The following is a 19,147-nucleotide window of genomic DNA, read 5'->3' as shown; positions in this document are numbered from 1 at the left end:
GAAGAGCCAAACAACATAAGTGATACAGTACAAAGAAGAGCCTTCAAGAAAAAAATGATATCACCACCGACCAGGAAGAAAAAACTGACACCAGAGAATTAAGTGAAGAAGATCAGAAGATTTTAGATGACTTGAAGGAAGCTATGAGTAAAGAAGAACGAAAAAAGATTACGAGCATTAAAAGATGTTAATAGAAAGAAGTTGCCAGATATTACTAGGATAGCAGATTGTTATCAGTAGGACAAATAGTAAAAAGATAGGTGACCCTAACTTATTGATCTGTGCAGGAGGGATAATAGTTCTGCTAGTAGCAAAATAGATATTCTTCAAGAAATGAATAGGAAGGAGCAAATGTGGAAAAGGGGATTAGAGAATAAAGTGAAGACTTTAAGATACCATCTAAGTAGAATAGAAGTCGGGAAACTGAACAGGTTAGGAAACACAAGAATAAAATTTTTTCTTGAGAAAAATACTTAGTCAAAGAAAAAGGATTTGGGATTGTCATGGAAGGCTGGAACAGCGTATCATAGCAATAGCAGGTAAGTTTTTCAGATATCAGAAAAGAATAGACCAGTATCAACAGAACAAATTGTATGAGACAGACCAAAACTTTTTATCGCTGAATAATTAGTGTAGAAGATGAGAAGCCTAATGTAGTGGAAGTTAGAATGATATTTAGGATAAGCCAGTTAATCATAATGGAGATGCAGTATACTTAAAGAGAGAGAAGATGTAGTTAGTGAGAAACAGCCAGATGTAAAACTAACTAGAGTATTAATGAGTTAAGTGTGAGGAAAAATGCCGAATTTGAAGGGCCCGGGGCCAGATTTAGTTCAAGAGTACTGGTTAAAGAAATTTAGTAGCTTACATGGGAGGCAGAGGGAACAACTTCAGGATTGCCTGAATGGAGAAGTAATACCAGATTGGAAGACTAGAGGGAGAACAGTACACCTTATGAAAGACAAAAACAAGGGTAATACAGCTAGTAATTATAGACCAATCATTTGCTTACCATTAGTGTGGAAGCTTTTGACAGAAATGCTCTCAGAAAGCATTTATGACAGCCAAAATTCATTATCAGAAGAACAGAAAGGCCACAGGAAGAAGACTATAGGAACACATAATCTATTATGCATAGAGAAAGTAGTCTTGAAAGAAGTGAAATCTAGAAAGAAAAATTTAAGAACAACATGGATAGATTATAAGAGAGCCTACGACATGATTCTACACTCATGGATAAGTGAATGCTTGAGAATGTTCAGTATTGCAGACAACATAAAAGCCATAGCATAAAGAAATGGAAAGTAGATCTTTACTCAGGTGATACGGCCTTAGGGAAAGTTAATATCAAAAGAGGAATTTTCCTAGGAGACTTGTCATCCGCTTTAATGTTTGTGTTATGCTTAATCCCCCTCAGTTTAGTATTAAGGAAGACAAATACAGGGTATTAGTTTAGAGACAGTAAGGGAAGAATTAACCATTTGCTCTATATGGATGATCTGAAGCTTTTTAGTAAGAATAAGAAAGAGATTTGGAAAAGAAAGAGTAAAGGGACGAGAAAGAATTCCAAATCATCATTTCTCTTTATCATATATGTGTGTATGTGTATGTGAGTATGTGTGTATGTGTGTGTGTATTTGTGTCTGTATTTGTCCTTCACTTACGCTTGACAACTGGTGTTGGTGTATTTACATCCCTGTTGATCTAGCGGTTCGGCAAATAAAACGATAAGTACCAGGCTTAAAACAAAAAGGAGTGGAGGCGATTCTTTCGACTAAAAATTCTTCAAGGCGGTGCCCCAGAATGGCCGCAGTCTAATGACTGAAATAAGTAAAAGATAAGAGAGAAAAGATAAAAGAAGTGTAAAATGAAATCCCAGCTACGATGTAAGGAATTGATATTCTATTTTCTTTTTGATCACTACGAGATCTGTCGTCTGCACTTTCCATTTATTCGCAAGATGTAATGTGTCGTCTGCTCAGCTTATCACTCACTGTAACCACCTCCCCACTACCCTTTCTCCCTGTCTCTCATTTGTTTCGTACTTGACCGTTTCTGTCGTAAATAGAATGCAATTTAGTAGGTGACTAGCGACACGCCAATTAAATTTATAAATAGGAATAATGATAGATGAGAGATAGGCAAGTATATAGCAAGCAAAGATTAACTGTAGGATAAAAATAAGAGATAAATGGATAAATAAAAGAAGTGAGGCAGAGGTGAAGATAGTGAGAGAAAATAATTTTGTGAATATATTCTTTTCTACTCTAGGCACAAAATCCGAAATTTATAGAGAAGGGTCAGTCGATTAGATCGACACCAGTCTGCAGCTGGTACTTAATTTATCGATCTCGAAAGATAAAAGGCTAAGTCGACCTTCGGCGGAATTTGAACTCAGAACGCAAAGACAGGAGAAATACCGCCAATCAATTCAGCCGGCGTGCTAACTATTCTGCCAACTCGCCGCTTTTAAGTTTGTGAATATATTGATAGGTTACGGTTAGGGTTAGATATATATGCCTTCTCTCTCTCTCTCTCTCTCTCTCTCTCTCTCTCTCTCTCTCTCTCTCTCTCTCTCTCTCTCTCTCTCTCCACACACACATATATACATACATACATACATACATACATACATACATATATATACACACGCTCACATATATCTGACATATATCTTAAACCATTTATGTGTATGTGTGTGTGTGTGTGTGTGTGTGTGTGTATGCCCAATTCTCATCCCACCCTCCCCTTTTTAAAAAACACTCGTTTGTTTCTCCACTTCTGTCTCCTTTCAGACTTTTTATATTTTACATCTCCCATTTCGAGCAGTAAGTAACTCTCTGTTCCTTTCATCTCTGTTTTAACTCATTAGGATTATGCTCAAGATTGGTTGTGTGAATGCGCGTGGCTTGGGGTCCCCTTGGAAACAGTTGAAAGCTTCTGAGCAGGTCATTGAGGCATTTGCAACCCTTCCTATTACTATTTCTGCCCACGTAGTCTAGATGCGTGTCCAAGGTAGCATTCCAAGGTAGCATTCCAATCCCCCACTAAAAGTAAAGGACGAGACGTTCCTAGGAATACTTCTAGACGTCGAAAGAAATCCGGCCGACCTGTTAAAAGCGGTGGGTAGACTGATATGAGTCGAAAAGCACATCCGTTGTTGCCGTCGACATCCAGGACAACCAGTCTACCCTCTGGGTGTACGAATATTGTCTTTACTTCGAGATCCAGACTCTTGTGAAAAAGTACCGCCGTGCCACTACCGTCCATTCTCGACAGACAGGGAGAAATATAATTGTTAAACTGTCCGTTAAACATGGACTTTAGGGTCCGTGGATTATGGAGTTTGGTCTCACTTATGGTTATGATTTCTACTTTGTGTAACTTTATGTCATTTAAGAATGCTCGAGGGAACAATCGCCGGGTTTGGATGGTCTACCATACGAGCTTTACAGTTGTATGCCAGACTTGTTTGGAGACGTCTTGGCAGCAGTGTACTGCAACTGGCAGCAAAACGGGATCATCCCCGGTTTTGTGAGCCGAAGAGACGTAACACTGCACTGCTGAGGAAAGATCCAAACAAGGGGGACGTTATAGATAACTTTAGGGCCATCACTCTGCTCAATGCAGACTTGAAAATTTTGGCCAAGGTGTTAGCCATGAGGTTGGCGCTTGTCATCGATAAACTGGTCAACAAGGCGCAAACGTGCGCCGTACCGGGCCGGAGCATCCATGACAATCTCCATCTGATGCGCTACATCATAGACGGGGTAGTTAATGAACCTGGCATGGGTGGGGCCCTGATCAATTTGGATCAATCTAAATCTTTCGATAGGGTAGACCATCGATACTTGGAGGCTGTCCTCATAGCAGCTGGCTTCGGTCCCATCTTCCGCGGCTGGATAACCGCCTGATACAGAGGCATCTATTCGGTAATTCGCGTGAATGGACATCTATCGAGACCTTTCGACATTGCACGTTCGGTCCGTCAGAGATGCCCCCTCACATCGCTTCTGTACGCATTGACTCTCGAGCCACTACTACGGAAGTTGGCGACGCTGAAGGTCATCCCGCTTGAACTGGGATTCGGGACGAGCGTGTCCGCATACGCGGACGACGTCACCGTCATAGTGTCTAGCCAAAAGCACATCGAGCTGGTCGGCGAGACATTGGAAGACTACGAAGCGGTAACAAGAGCGAAAATCAACCGGGAAAAGTCAGTGGGTTGGCAGCTCGGCACCTGGAGAAGCAAGCTCATGTCATCCAGCAGCTCTTCCATCTTGGGACGCTAGACAGACGGTTCAGTCGAGTTGCTCGGGGTCTGGTTTGGTCCGGACCTCCAAACGGAGAAGGGGAACGAGATAACGAGTAGTGTAGCTACTCTCGCCCGGCAATGGGCCGAGAGGAAGCTGTCCCTAAAAGGTCGGGCGGAGTTGGCGAACACGTATATCGTGTCCGTCATCTACTACCGTCTGACCGTCGTGCCTTGTCCCGACCCTACCATCACCAAACTAGAACGCATTCTCTTCCGCTTCCTGTGGAAAGTAAGCGTTCCGATGGTCAGGCGATCTGTTTGCTTCCAACATGCCATAGTTGATGGTGCACAGACACTGCGACATCTCCGGCACTACGTAGACGACGGTGAACAGGTGTGGTCGCCGTTTGTGTGACGCGCTTTCCCGCAGCCCGTATCCATGACCGAACTGCAGTCATGGATCAAAAAGAGGCTGAGGAAGGGTGAATGGTACCGCGAATGTCGCGTTGCTCTCGAGGAACTATGCCGTCTCGGGTCGACCTTGAGCGACTGCATCACAACCAAAGCATTCTATAGGGGATTAGTGGCGGAGAAGTACGACGACGATCTCGGGGTGAACCTGGGCGTCGACGAGGAATACATGACCCGCCTGTTCAAGACGACTTTCGGGCCGGGACCTGTGGACAACTTCCAGAAATCCCTGGCCTGGCAGTGCTATTGAGAAGCGCTACCTGTTCGGGATAAGCTCTACAGGCATGGATCCAGAAACACGGGGCCGACCTGCCTGAGATGCGGTCAGAGCGACGAAACCGTTCTGTACGCATTCGTGTAGTGTCCAACCATTTCCGACCTGTGGGCCTATGTCGAACGACTGCTATCGTGTGTTGGACGATTCAGTTTATTAACCGAGTCTATCGTGAATATTGTCACACCTCCTTCCTTCAAACGGGAAGGAAGAGCCATTTTCATCGTACTTGTGGTTATGGCGAAAGAAGGTATCTGGTGGACGCGTCTAAAAGGCCTAGAGACAAACACTTTCCTCTCTGGTGAAACTTTCATCAACTTCTTCACTTGAAGAGGAGGGTGAGAGTAGAGAGGGAAGTTTCGTCTAGTGAATGTTTCAAAAGAAGATGGGTGAATGTAGCAAGGATGGCACGTGTGAATGACGGAGCCACCTTGAGCATAATCCTATGAACCAGAAAAAGAAAGGAAAAATGAAAGTCACTTACTGTAATGTGTTTTTTGCATGGCACTATTGCCCGAGGTTACCGTGGTCTTTTCCGTAGACTTTTCTTTCCACGGATGAACCTAATCTGTTTCCCTTTTTACATTATGACATTTCTGTGATACACGATCCCTATTGATCGGCTTCTTTTTTCTTTTTTTCCCTTCTTTCCACGATCCCTTTTGATCGAATTTCCACGCCTCTTTTTTTTCTCTTCCCCCAAAGAAAAGCTCTACTTTGTATTTTGTCCCTTCGGTTTTCAGCCCTAGGTGGCCAATAAAGAAACACATCTATCTATCTATCTATCTATCTATCTATCTATCTATCTATCTATCTATCTATATATCTGTCTGTCTGTCTGTCTGTCTGTCTATTTATCTGCCTGCCTGCCTGCCTGCCTGCCTGCCTGCCTGCCTATCTGTCTGTCTGTCTGTCTGTCTGTCTGTCTGTCTGTCTGTCTCTCTCTATCTATCTATCTAATGAGGTATTGAGTCCGTACCTTTATATGACATTGGACTTAACCAATCGATAGAGCCAAGTAAATCAAAGTCCTGGCCTCAATATAACAGACTAACACATTATTGAAGGTGGTGCCTAAGTCTTGTCCAACTGACTGTGTCTAATTCCAACAAAATAAATAAAAACACAAAAAATTACACCCTTACCTCTGTTTATTTCGGTGTAAGTCCACTCCTTGTGAAAATTCAATTTAACAGTTGTATGATCTTTAGTTGACAACTGGCATCTTTTGGAACGAGAGTTATAGTCAAACGACCGGCAATTTGCTATCGCTTCGCAATCAAGCAGACATTGCGTATAATCAATACCATCAATGATGTTCAAATCATTGTTATAATATAGAGCGGTATTGTAAATCAGATCTAAAGGACATCTTCCTGTAAGAAGAAGAAAGTAGATGAAGCAATGTTGTTTTTTGTAGTTTTCCGTGGTGGTGGTGGTGGTGGTGGTGGGGGACTATTTTACGGTAAATAGTTTCATCATTTTAGATTAATGAGAAATAATTAATAGATACATTGGGCAAAGAGAAGTTAATAATAATAATAATAATTATAATAATAATAATAATAATAATGATAATAAGATCACTTACAGATCGCAAACCTCCGCCAAGGCAATACCAATGTCCTCTCAATGATCAGCCAGAGATGATTTTTAAAATAAGAATATCTTAAATAAACTCGACTGCTCTCAAAAACGAGAATACTGAAAATGAATCTGACCGCTCTCAAAAATTAAGTAAAAAAAAAACCGGAAAAACAATCCAGAATCCTTGTCCGGTATCGGATCGATCCCAAAATCTAATCAGTTCGTGCCAGTCACGAGGTCAAACATCCCGGAAAGTTTCATCCGAATCCATCCAGCGGTTCTTGAGATATCTTGTCCACGGACAAACAAACAAACAAACAAACGTGACTGAAAACAACAACAACAACAACAACAACAACAACAACAATAAAATTAAACGCCCTAGTGCAGTACCAGGCAGTGGCTTTCATGGTTTTTGATCTTAAATGACTGGAAGTGTACATTGTTTTGTCTTGGTATAGAAGATGGGCTACAGCAAATATTCTGCTCAATACCGCAGATTTGCTTGTTAGTTGTTTGACCATAATCAGTTGAGCATGTTCCTTAGTGGCTGACGATACGTACATCTTTGATCACGAACAGAAGTAGTGGGGGAGGATCATAGCCATATTTTGAGAGGAATTCTTTGGGGTTTGAATAATTAATCACTGGAAACATGGGTGTTTTGTTCCTCATTCATAAACACACCTTATTCAGGGACTTTTGAACAGGATGGGCTACTCAACCTGAAGAAAATTTTAACTGGGTCCCACCTGCAAGGTCATGCGCTATTTATCTTGATATGAGATCACCATGTCGCGCACATATGGTTCTGATGCATGTGCCTGGTGTACACTTATCAGACGGGTAGTCATGATGGATATACTGGGCTTCGTATATTTGTACCCCAGTGTCACATTGGTGGCATGCGCTGCTCTCTCATTCAATAATAATAATAATAATGATAATAATAATAATAATAATAATAATAATAATAATCTCTACTGTAGGCACAAGGCTTGAAATTTGGTGGGGAGAGGCCAGTCAATTATATCAACCCCACTACGCAACTGGTTCTTAATTTATCGACCCCGAAAGGATGAAAGGCAAAGTCGACCTCGGCGGAATTTGAACTCAGAACGTAGCAACGGGCGAAATACCGCGAAGCATTTCGTCTTGCGTGCTAACGATTCTACAAGCTTGCCACCTTAATAATAATAATAATAATAATAATAATAATAATAATAATAATAATAATAATAATAATAATAATAATAATAATAATAATAATAATAATAATAATAATAATAATAATAATAATAATAGAAGAGTGCCATTGCTATCAAGTGAACGATATTTCGACATCTCGTGTGTCTTTCACAGGTTAAGAAAATAAACATGTCAATCTACTTCACTTTGGTTAAAATATATAGGACTGATAACAATGGCACTCTTCTATTTTTGCTTCTATATCCTCTGGAGGAGTTACCTCAATCCTATATAATAATAATAATAATAATAATAATAATAATACAGGTGGAGTTAGATTTACTCCCGAAAGACATTTCTGTGTTAAACCGATAAGAGAAGAGGGAGCTTAAAAGCGAACAAAAATACAGGGCATTGATCAGGAAGTATAATATTGAAAGAAAGGGTCTGAAATTGGTAATGGAGGAACTGCAACAGCACCACGTTGCAAATAAAGCAAAGATGGTAAGATACGACCAAAGTATGAAGGGTTACCACCAGAATAGGTTATTCAGAGTAGATCAGAAGAGATTCTATAAAGAAATAAATGGAGAGTGTACAGATGAAAAGTTGATACCAGATAACATTGACAGTCAAAGGTTTTGGAGTGACATCTGGAGCAAAGGCAAGGAGAACAAGAAGGATGCTGAATGATTGCAAGAACTGAAACAAACAGTAGTCTGTCCAAAACAGGCAGAACTAGTCATTTCAGTTAGGGAAGCGAAGGAAATCAGCAAAAAAAAAAAAAAAAAAAAAAAATGAGCAACTGGAAGGCTCTGGGACCAGATGGAGTTCAAGGTGAATGTTTGATAAATGTCATGCACGGATAGTTGCACAGTTCAATACCTTGTTAAATGCCGACCAAATAACATGTGAGTGCTTGACAGGCCAATATCCTTATGTGGAAAAAATAGAGTCCTGCCACATGAGCAGAAGGATTGCAAGCGTAAGTGATGAGGCATCAATATTGAACTCCTGGTAGGCAAAACTGTACTTAGAGACTGTATGAGGAGGAAAATTAATTTAGTCATGTCATGGATCGATTATCGTCAGGCGTACGATATGATCCTACATTCTTGGATTATGTAATGTATGAACCTATTTGGTATTTCATAGAATGTTCAACGATTGCTTGGAAAATGTATGGCGAATTGGAGGACGGATCTGACAGCATATAAAAGTTTAAGGACAATAGAAATCAGGAGAGGCATCTTCCGAGGGGACTGCTTGTCCCCACCGATCTTTGTACTGCGCATGATATTACTAACACTGATTCTGAAGAAAGCAAAGGCTGGGTATGTCTTCAAGAGCCGCCAACAAAAAGTCAACCATTTGTTATTCACGGTTGACCTCATAGTTTATGGTAAAGATGAATCCCGAGTCAGTTCCCTCGTTGATTCGGTGTATATTTTCACTGCTGATATCAGAATGGTGTTCGGACTGAAAAAATGTGGTGTGTTAGTCTTGAAGAGAGACAAAATGAAATATATGGACGGGCTAGCGATACCATAAGGGAAGGTTATGAAGCAGATAGAAGAGACGGGCTATAAGTACTTGGAGATATTGGAAATGGATTAATTGATGGAGAAAGAAATGACAGAAAAATTTAAGGTAGAGTACTTGCGCGGACTGAGACTTATCATTAAGTCGAAATTAAACGGACGGAATAAGATCGAAGCTATCAACACCTGGGTGGTTTCACTACTTAGATATGGAGCAGGGGTAATTGCATGGACAGTAGATGAATTAAACAGCTTAGACAGAAAGACAAGGAAGTGCTGACTAGATATGGGATACTCCACCCAAAAAGTGACACAGATAGACTGTATGTACCAAGAAAAAGAGGGGGAAGTAGCGAACACAACATTAGAGTAGAAGAAAACAACATGGTATGTAAAAAGCGCCACAGAAGTGCTATTGTTGGAAGTAAGAAGGCCAGGCTGTGTAGGGTGGGAAATTGTAAAGATAAAGCACTGCACAAGCACTTGAGAATGAATGAAACTGAAAATGGGTGGATAAGGAAAAGAACGCATGGACAATTTTATAGGGATATTGAAGACAATACAGAGAAAAAAGATTACTATGGATGACTAAAAGTGATTTAAGACCAGAAACGGTGGCGCTAATCTGTTCTGCCAAAGGGCAAGCATTTAGAACCAATTACATCATATATAGAATAGACAACACACCAGAAAGTGATGAGTGCCGACTTTTCCTGGTTAATTTTTACTCCTGTCACCGTTTCATATTCCCTCAAGGTAGAGCCGATCACCTTGATTTCTGGGCTGTCCAACACGTTGATCAAGAGCCAATCTCGCCGCCATCTCGTCAGTACCAATGCCACAAAAGCCGACACGGACTTTCCGCAACTTCGATCACGCGGGATGTCCCCCCGCCAAATATTAAACTTTCTCAGAAATAGCTTGAGAGCCAGTACGTACAGAAAGAGGAAAGAGTGGGCATCCTTGACAGACCGAGCGAGCGATTCTGAAAGATGGCCGTTTACTTTGACCACCGAACAGATACAGCTATACATTGCAGCGATCCAGTCTCTGAAAATGGTACCGAAGCCTGCCGCCGCGAGGAGAGCCTGCAAGTATTGATGGTCAACCCTGTCAAAGGCTTTTGATTGATCCAAATTGATCAGAGCCCCACCCATCCCTATCCTCTCTATGATGTAGTGCATGAGGTGGAGGTTGTCGTGGATAGATCTGTTCGGAATAGCGCATGTCTTCGCGTTACCGACCAGCTTCCCGTCGACAAGCGCCAACCTCTTGGCTAACACCTTGGCCAAAATCTTATAATCTGCGTTCAGCAGAGTTATAAGCCTAAAACTATCTAATTGGTCCCTCTTATTCGGGTCCTTTCTCAACAGTACCACCACGCCATGGCTCACAGTACTAGGTATTCTCCCGTTCTGCTGTCAGTTGTAGTAGACATCCATCAAGAAATCACTGAACAAGTCTGGTACATGAAGATAAAACTCGAAAGGAAGAACATCCGGCCCTAGAGACTTCTCCCATGTGCAGCTCATCATCGTGTCCCGTATATCTTCGGCTGTTATCGGCATTTCGCAGAACTCCGCATTACTGGCCGAAAGGTGCGTCATGCCATCAAGTTAGGAGGTGAAATCCACCTCCATCCCGACCCACCACGCACCCAGAACAGCCGGCAAAGTGCTGCTGAAATTCCGTACATATCTCTTTGGACTCGTGTAGCTTACGCCCATCCCGGCCCGTCAAAGACCGAATTGTGACTTTGTTGCCATGTTGCACCTCTGTCACCCGGGCCCATCGAACGACTTTCGTCCCTTCATGCACTTAGCTCTGACGACGCAACCTTCATGCTTGGTATTAAAAGCTGCTAAATCACAGTAAGGCATAGGAAAACCAAAAATCCAAACGAAGTTAAAAACCAGAAAAAGAACTGAAATTATCTGACTGGCAGTAGAAGGCGTTGCATGGTAGGTTACCAAAGATAGTTGCTGTAAGTAGTAGTAGTGAGACATGGTTATGTTTGTACTATAAAGTATGAAATATAAAATGCTGTGGGACTTTAACATTCAGACTGACAAAGTAACAGAAGCTAGAAGGCCTGATTTAGTAGTAGTAGTAGTAGTAGTAGTAGTAGTAGTAGTAGTAGATAAAGAGAAGAGAAAGTGCCAAATATGAGAGGTATAGAAAAATAGCAAAGTACCAGAACCTAACCATTGAATTACAGAGACAATGGAAAGTGCGGGTAAAATGAATCCCAATAGATATAGGTGCATTAGGAATTATCCCTAGAAATTTGAACAGGCGGATAGAGGAAATAGGCATAAAACCCAGTTTAGTACAGCTGCAGAAAACAGTGCTATTAGGGATACCTAGGATACTTAGAAGGGTTCTTGGTATCTAAGGTAACGTGTTGTAGCCCGATGTTAGGATTTTTCTTTTCCAACAGTCTAATCTGTTGTGTGATTATGAAAATAATAAAAGTAATCATTAGTCACACGTGCAAAACAAAAATAATGTTTTCCGTCTTTAAGGAAGCCCAAAAAATACAAGAAAGAAATCATTATTCCTGACAACTATGAAGCAAAAGAAGAAACAACAAAAGCTGTAAAATAACTAAAATCCAAACTTAAGCTGGAACAGCAACCTATCATAATAAAAGTAAGAAAAGCCCATAGATGGCAAATACTAGGATAAGCTAAACAGAAAAGAAATATAGACAAATTAAAATCCCAACAAGGGCTGAGAAGCTCAGGACTCACATCAGAGGCTGAAGGTTTTTTAATTGCAACACAAGATCAATGCCTTCCTACCAGAAATTAACAGCAAGTAACCGCAGAATATTTGGAGATGGACAAGAAACAATAAATCATATTGTTTCTAGTAAAGAATGAATATATCCACAGACATGACAGAGTTGGGACCTATTTACACTGGAAGCTATAGCAACACTATGGAATGGCAACAGAAAAACGATGGTATAGACACACCCCTGGAAAAGTCTCAGAAAATGACAAAGCAACTATACTCTAGAATATGCCAATAATACAGATAGAGAAATCAAGGCTAATAGACTGGATATAGTTGTCAGACATTACCAAGAAAAAAATGCCTTCTGATCGATGTATCAATATCAACAGATGACCATGTTTCTCTAAAAGAAACGGAGAAACTTTCAAAATACAAAGAACTGGAAATAGAGGTAAGCTGAATGTGGATCTAAAAACAGAAACAATCCCTATAATAGATGCATTAGGTATGATCAAAAGACATTCTGAACAATGGGATCAAAATACCAGGACTTACGAATGTATATAACACTTTGCAACAAGTATGGACTTCACAGAGCAAAAACCTGGTACGACCACAAACCTGAAGGCATCGTCGAAAATAGAAATGCAAAGATCCTATGGGATTTTATGATTCAGTGCGACCATGAGATAAAGAATAGGAAGCCAGACATAGTCTTAATTGAGAAAGAAAGCAAGCTATGCTAGATCATGGATATAACATGCCCATGCGGTCGATAAAAAAGGTGGTAGTAGTACCAAAAATTGTCGGAGCCCTGGGAACAGTGAGTAAAAATCTTGAGAAGTACATGGAACAAATAGGGGCTGCAATAAAGGTGGAGCACTTGCAGAAAACAACACGGCTTGGAACCGCTCGAATACTCCGGAAGGTGCTTGAAAAATAAGAGGTGTTACCTTAGTTCACTGGTAGTGAACAGCTGACATTGTAATACATCTCAAGCGTTAGAAGCTGTGCAAAGGCAATAATAATAATATATTAAAAGGATTGCCGTAACTCCTCACAAACGTACAAAGACAATACGAAGAGCGCGATGTGATTGCAATAGATATTTTATTGGTTGAACGATATTTCGACAGCTTACCTGTCTTTGTCAAGTTCAAAATGAAAAGTGATACATAGAAATTCAAAATTATAGAAATTCAAATTCAAAAGTTTTAATTTTCAATTTCGCGAAAAGAAAAAGAAAGAAAATACGAAAAAAAAAGAAAAGGAAAAAGAAGAATATCTAATCAAACTTTTGTATAAATATAACGAAACTCCTCTGTTCTTTTGTTCATTGTTCCAGGCTGTGATGTTAATAACTCACAAACATATTTCTCCTCATGCATTTTGAGGACTGAAAGTGTAGCAGATTCAGAATATATTCTGAGAATACGTACTTTCAAGTCTGTCAAAATTGCTGCCGCTTGATGTAAAATGTTCTGTCGAACTACTGTTATTGTGCCTGATGTCAAATCTGTGCCCATCGAATCTTTTGTTCAATTGTTCTGTTGTACAACCAACATAAATCAAGTTGTGTTTCGTGCATTCTGTCGTGTACCCCAAATGGGAATCTCCACATGTCCCACCTTCTGTGTAAATCATAACATTTCTGTTATGATTCCGGATGGAATTTACCTGACTCATGTTGTTGCACAATGAACAGGACTTACCTCTCTTGCGGCTGTTTTTCAAGGTACAGCGTGCAGATACTCCAATGTTAATTTTCTTGGAGTCAGAAATACAGGACAATAATTCTCTTATATTCTTTTTCTGCCTTAAAGCTACAATAGGCGGCTGAAGAAATATCTGTTTGAAACAAAGACATTTTTTGCCACATGCTGGTATCTTTCGTGCAACACTTTTGAAATGCCAGCGAAATTTCGGTGCCAGTTAATCACTAAAAGAGTTCTGTCATCTATTGTATTTTGTTTGCTAAAATTACGCGTGAAGGTTTGACCACTTTTTGCTAATCTTAATTATTTCATTTACTATTTCTTTTAATCGTGATTCACTGTAACCGCGTTTGACATAATGGTGTATAAAAGCATTTGCATGTTTCCAGTAATCCCCTATGTCAGTACAAATCTGTTTTATCCTCAAAAATTGGGATTTTGGATTTGACCGTATTATATGATGTGGAAGATCGGAGCGGCGTTGGAGGTAAATGTGGGATTATGTGGGCTTGCAAAATAGCTCTGTCACTATTCTGCCTCCAGAAAACTTAACTTTTGTGTGCAAAAATTCAACGAAAGTTTTTGAAAAACAAGACGTAAATTTTATGTTGGACTTAAAGCCATTGCTTTTAGCATAACAGTCACAGAAATGCAAGAAGTCAATTAAACTATCCTGTGATCTTTCCCAGACAAAAAAAAAAAGATGTCCTCAATGAACCGTAATGAACTGTATTGGTTCATGACTATGTAGGGATTTGAATGTCTTCAGTAACTGTGTCCCGGATTTCTTCATGAAGACATTAGCGAAATTAACTGCCACAGGGGTACCCATGGCGCCACCCCTCGTTTAATGGTAAAATTTTTGTGCAAATTTCACAAACCTGCTCAGTCGTTTCCAGTTGGCTGACAAATCCCGACTGGATTCTCAGAATGTGCCTATGTGGACATGGGTAAACAGCATCGGGTCTTCCATATAGTATCGAGACAGACTATTCTATACGGTTGACCCAGATAGGATCGATTGGCAGGCCCCCAGATACTGGAAGCAAACGCGTCATTACTGGTGTGTCAAGCTTTCAGAAATGGGGTTAGTCTATCGGAAGTTGTCGGGTGCAATCGTCAACAAACGATGCTGGATAGCCCTGAAAATGGCAAATACATTGGAGGCGTTAGGATTTAGTTAGAGGTATCTAGAATAAAGGAAGAGCTAGTTAGGAAGCTAGAAGAGGTAATTAGAAGAGGTATAGCAACTGACGTATTGGCGGCCAGATTGGCTCTTGATCAATTCTCCAATGCTAAGCACGAAAGTTACGTTATCAGAGCGAGGCTCATGCGCTAAGCACGAGGGAACGAAAGCCGTTCGATAAGCCCGAGTGTCGGAGGTGCAAGGTGATAACAAAAACACAGTTCGGTCTTTGACAGGCCGAGTAGGGCTCTTGCTGCTAGAATCCAAACAGATGTGTGCGGAATTTCGGCACTTTGCCGAACTGTATGGGGCGCGCGGTGGATCGGAAACAGGGGTGATTTCATCTTCTACCTCGACAGCTACCGTGGTTTTCGCTAGGGATGCGGAGTTCTGCGACGTGCCTATAACAGCCGAAGATATAAGGGGCGCGATGACAAGCTGCACAAAAGAGAGTCTTTGGGGCTGGATGGTCTGCCCTTCGAGCTTTATCTTCACATGCCAGACATGTTCGGTGATGTCTTGTCAGATGTCTACTGCAACTGGCAGCGAAACGGGAGAATTCCCTGTGCTGTGAGCCGTGGAGTGATTTTGCTTTTGAGAAAAAAAAACCAGAACAGGGGAACCGAATAGATAATTTTAGGCCCGTAACTCTGCTGAATGCAAATTATAGGATTTTGGCCTTGTTATCAGCCGAAAGGTTGGCGTTTGTTGTCGATAAACTGGTCGGTGACTCGCAGATATGGGCTATCTCAATCAGAGCTGACCACATCCTCCACCTCATGTATTACATCGTTCCGCCAAACATGTTCCTTCTCGCTCCTTCTGTACGTGCTGACTCTCAAGCCTCTGCTGCGGAAGCTGGATGTTTCAAGGTTATTCCTGCGTGAACTGAGATGCAGAAGTTTCGCGTTAGCTTATGCGAATAACGTCACCGTAATAGTGTTGAATACGAAACACATGGAGGTGATCGGTGACAGAAACGAAGATTAACCAGAAGTCGGTGGGCATTCATCTTGGCACCCGATGAGGCATGTCTTTGCCACTCGACAGCGTCGGCGGAGGGGGTGCTTGACAGATGGATTGGTTAAATTGCTGGGGCCTGCTTTTCTCTGGACTTCCAGGTAGACAAGAACTGGGAGAAAGTGACGAGCAAGGCTTGCCATACTCACCCATAAATGGGTCGAGAGGAAGCTGTTCCTGAAAGGCTTGTTGGTGGTGGTGAAAGCGTACATCGCTTCCGTCATCTTCCACCGCCTGACCATTGTCCCTTGTTCAGCTTCGTGGCTGAACCAAGCTGGAGCGCTTGCTCTTCTACTTTCTGTAGAAGGGACGTGTTTCGTTCGTCATACGGCCCATCTGCTGTCAGCAGCCGCTGAGTGGATTTCTGGACATATAATGGTTAATGATGTGCTGAGGTTGCGACATCTCCAGCGTTTTCTTAACGGTGAGAAGGTATAGTCGTCGTTTGTTTGACCGGATTTTCTGCAGCTCGTTTCATTGACGGAGCTATAGTCCTGGATCAAGGGTAGACAGAGAAAGCGATAATGTCCTCGTAAAAAGTCTGGGTGTCAGGAGAGACCAATTAACTGGTCTTATATAAAGGGCTTTTAGGCAAAATCCTATGGATGATTTCCAGAAATCTATGGCATGGTAGTGCTACCGAGGAACTCCGCCTGTTCAAGACAAGCTCAACTGGCAAGGAAGTGCTTTTGGATGGACCTGTCCAAGATGTGGCCAGGGTGATGAAACCGTTCTGCGTGTACTCATCCAGCGTCCGGGCATTGCTGATTGTTGACGCGTGTGCGACGGATACGGTTATGAACCGAATTCATCGAGAAGATCGACGTGCACCCTTATTTTGTCTAGGAAGAACAGGCAGTTTTCCTCTCCCTGGTGGCCATGGCGAAGTGGGGTGATAAGTGGACGAGGTCTAAAGGACTGAAGATAGATACTCTCCTCTTCGGCTTAGCCATCATAACTTTTTCAAGTTCCATTTGAAAAAGGAAGTGAGGTTGAACTTTGCCTTTCATCCTGTCAGGATCAATAAAATAAGTACCAGTTGAGTACAGGGGTCAATGTAATCGACATACCTCTCCCCCAAAATTGCTGGCCGAATGCTTCCATTATTTTTGTTGAAAAGGGGGCACTACTTTAATTTACTTTTCTTTATCACCGTCATCATCATCATCATCATCATCATCATCATCATCATCATCATCATCATCATCATCAGTGTTGCTGTTACTTGGAGGACGAGGTCAGAGTAAATGAATTGTTTTGTTGTGTTAACTGTATCGTTAGTGCGGCTAACTTTTCTTTTTAATCGTTTCTTGTTTTGTTGGTAAATATTTCACTTCATTTAATTCACCAATATTAGTGGAAAGAGAGATAACCATCACATAACTTCGTTTACCGTCCTCTGTAATTAGAAGACACTTCATCACTTCACCCATTTAAACTCTTTTAGCCTCCCCAATAATTAGGTGACACTTCATTGTACATATGTAAGCATACACACTCGTTTGCTATCCCTATAATTAAGTGACACTTCACCTATGTAAGAAATACATTTTTGTTTTGTTTCGAAGTGAGCCTCAGACACAGGATTAAAGATTGTTCAGTTGAAATCAAACATATTACTAGCTTAATAAACGTTTATCGTGTTACATATATAACCTAATGAATACTGTTGGCTGTTGTTGGTTAACCCCAGGTCAGTGGCCCATGCAGTGTCGCAAGTGACAAATCTAACATTTTGCGTTGTGCAAGATTCCCACTCCATCATTATATTACCACCACCAATTTTATTTTTCTTATTTATCGGCAACCTTCTCAGAGTTTTGTTTAATTTTCTCCTATATTTATAATGACCAGGTAGAAGGAAGGAACGTGTTGATTCATCAAAGAAGATAACATTTTGGAAACTGTTTTCATAAAATATTGTTTCTTTTCTACGTTTTTCCTTGTTTGATAACTAAATTGTTCAATTAAACCTAAATGTAATTTGTTATTTATTTGGAAAGATTTTAACGGTGCGCCTGAATTTTATTATTCTGTTTTCTTTCTTTTTTTTTTGTAGGGAATTCTTTTAGGAGAATAGCTATTCTTTGTAAAATAGTCCACTAGATCTAGAATTCTGAGCGCTGAGCGAATTCTTTCTGTTTTCTTCAGCTGTCCCAATTAAAAATACTTCTCACGGCCAAATCATGTCATATTCTCCTTCGGCATTTATCGTACATTCTTATAATATGTCTACACCAATATAGATATCGTTGCTGCCTACATTAAGGGTTGAGAGTTTTAATTCCCCGGCACTCTTTCTCTGCTTATCATCACCATTCTATACTATTCAAGCTAACATTACACACACACACCCAACAGAATAACCAAGCTGAGGTAATTATCTGTTTCAGTTAATTTTCAATAACTTTATACATACATTTACCATACGAAAGAAAAACAACATATATGTATACGAATATCGTACACACTTCGGTCGTTCTTTTACTAATCTTCCGCCAATGTCATGTGATTCAATAAGCAAGGCGTTGTGCAAGATTACTTCAGAAAGAAATTCCATTAAATTTCAATATATACACTAAAAAGTATTATGATTATTTTGCAGCAAAATTATCTCTGATAGTCACATGACAAAACGTTTTCTTTTACTAAACCTTAACACACCTACAACATTTTTCATAGAAATGCAAGACGTTGCATTTCTCTTCTGTCCTCGATGATCTTGTGTTTCAATCCATGTCTCAATTCTGTGCCAAAATCATCAGTCAAACTTTTATTAGATCTTTAACTCTCTGGAACGAAAACTCAACAAACATTTTTTCTACATTGACCAGAGAAATAGGGACGACTTTTCAAATGCTAACGGTATTGTCTCTCTTTGGACTAAAACATAGAATACAAGTCAAGGAATGAAATAAACACAAAAAGATTCAAATTTGTTTACCGTCTCCATACTTGGTCGGCACAGATCTTCTCAACTGATATAAATTAGTATCACTGGCTTTCATTAGTGTCTTGTCTGTTGAGTCACTTCGGTATAAAGCACAACTTGGACTTTTCTTGCTGGTCACGAAGGATTTACATGCAAAAGTTTCGAAACACCTCTTTGAACAGTTGAAGGCATCCACGTCAAGTGTCATCAATGTTTTACTGTCCTTGAAAAGACTG

General features: G+C 40.7%; 2 protein-coding genes across 2 annotated transcripts in view; one reads left to right on the top strand and one right to left on the bottom strand.

Moving 5' to 3' along the window:
- Window positions 1-19,147, top strand: part of LOC106868906 (uncharacterized) — a 72,452-nt gene that overhangs the window by 23,575 nt on the left and 29,730 nt on the right. The gene's annotated exons all lie outside the window — the stretch shown is intronic.
- Window positions 1-19,147, bottom strand: part of LOC149132323 (uncharacterized) — a 30,450-nt gene that overhangs the window by 6,032 nt on the left and 5,271 nt on the right. The window contains exons 3-4 of the mRNA XM_089364274.1: window positions 18,924-19,147; window positions 6,146-6,376 (exon numbers count right to left, since the gene is read on the bottom strand). The exon at window positions 18,924-19,147 is cut by the window's right edge and continues 34 nt beyond it. Of these exons, the coding sequence (XP_089220400.1) occupies window positions 6,146-6,376; window positions 18,924-19,147 (455 nt within the window). The remainder of the gene's footprint in view (window positions 1-6,145; window positions 6,377-18,923) is intronic.

This window comes from Octopus bimaculoides, chromosome 16, assembly GCF_046866305.1.
Source record: "Octopus bimaculoides isolate indiv1 chromosome 16, ASM4686630v1, whole genome shotgun sequence".
In the NCBI taxonomy this organism is placed as follows: domain Eukaryota; kingdom Metazoa; phylum Mollusca; class Cephalopoda; order Octopoda; family Octopodidae; genus Octopus; species Octopus bimaculoides.
Note: the sequence above shows the minus strand (reverse complement) of the source record. Positions and strands in the feature narration are given on the sequence as shown.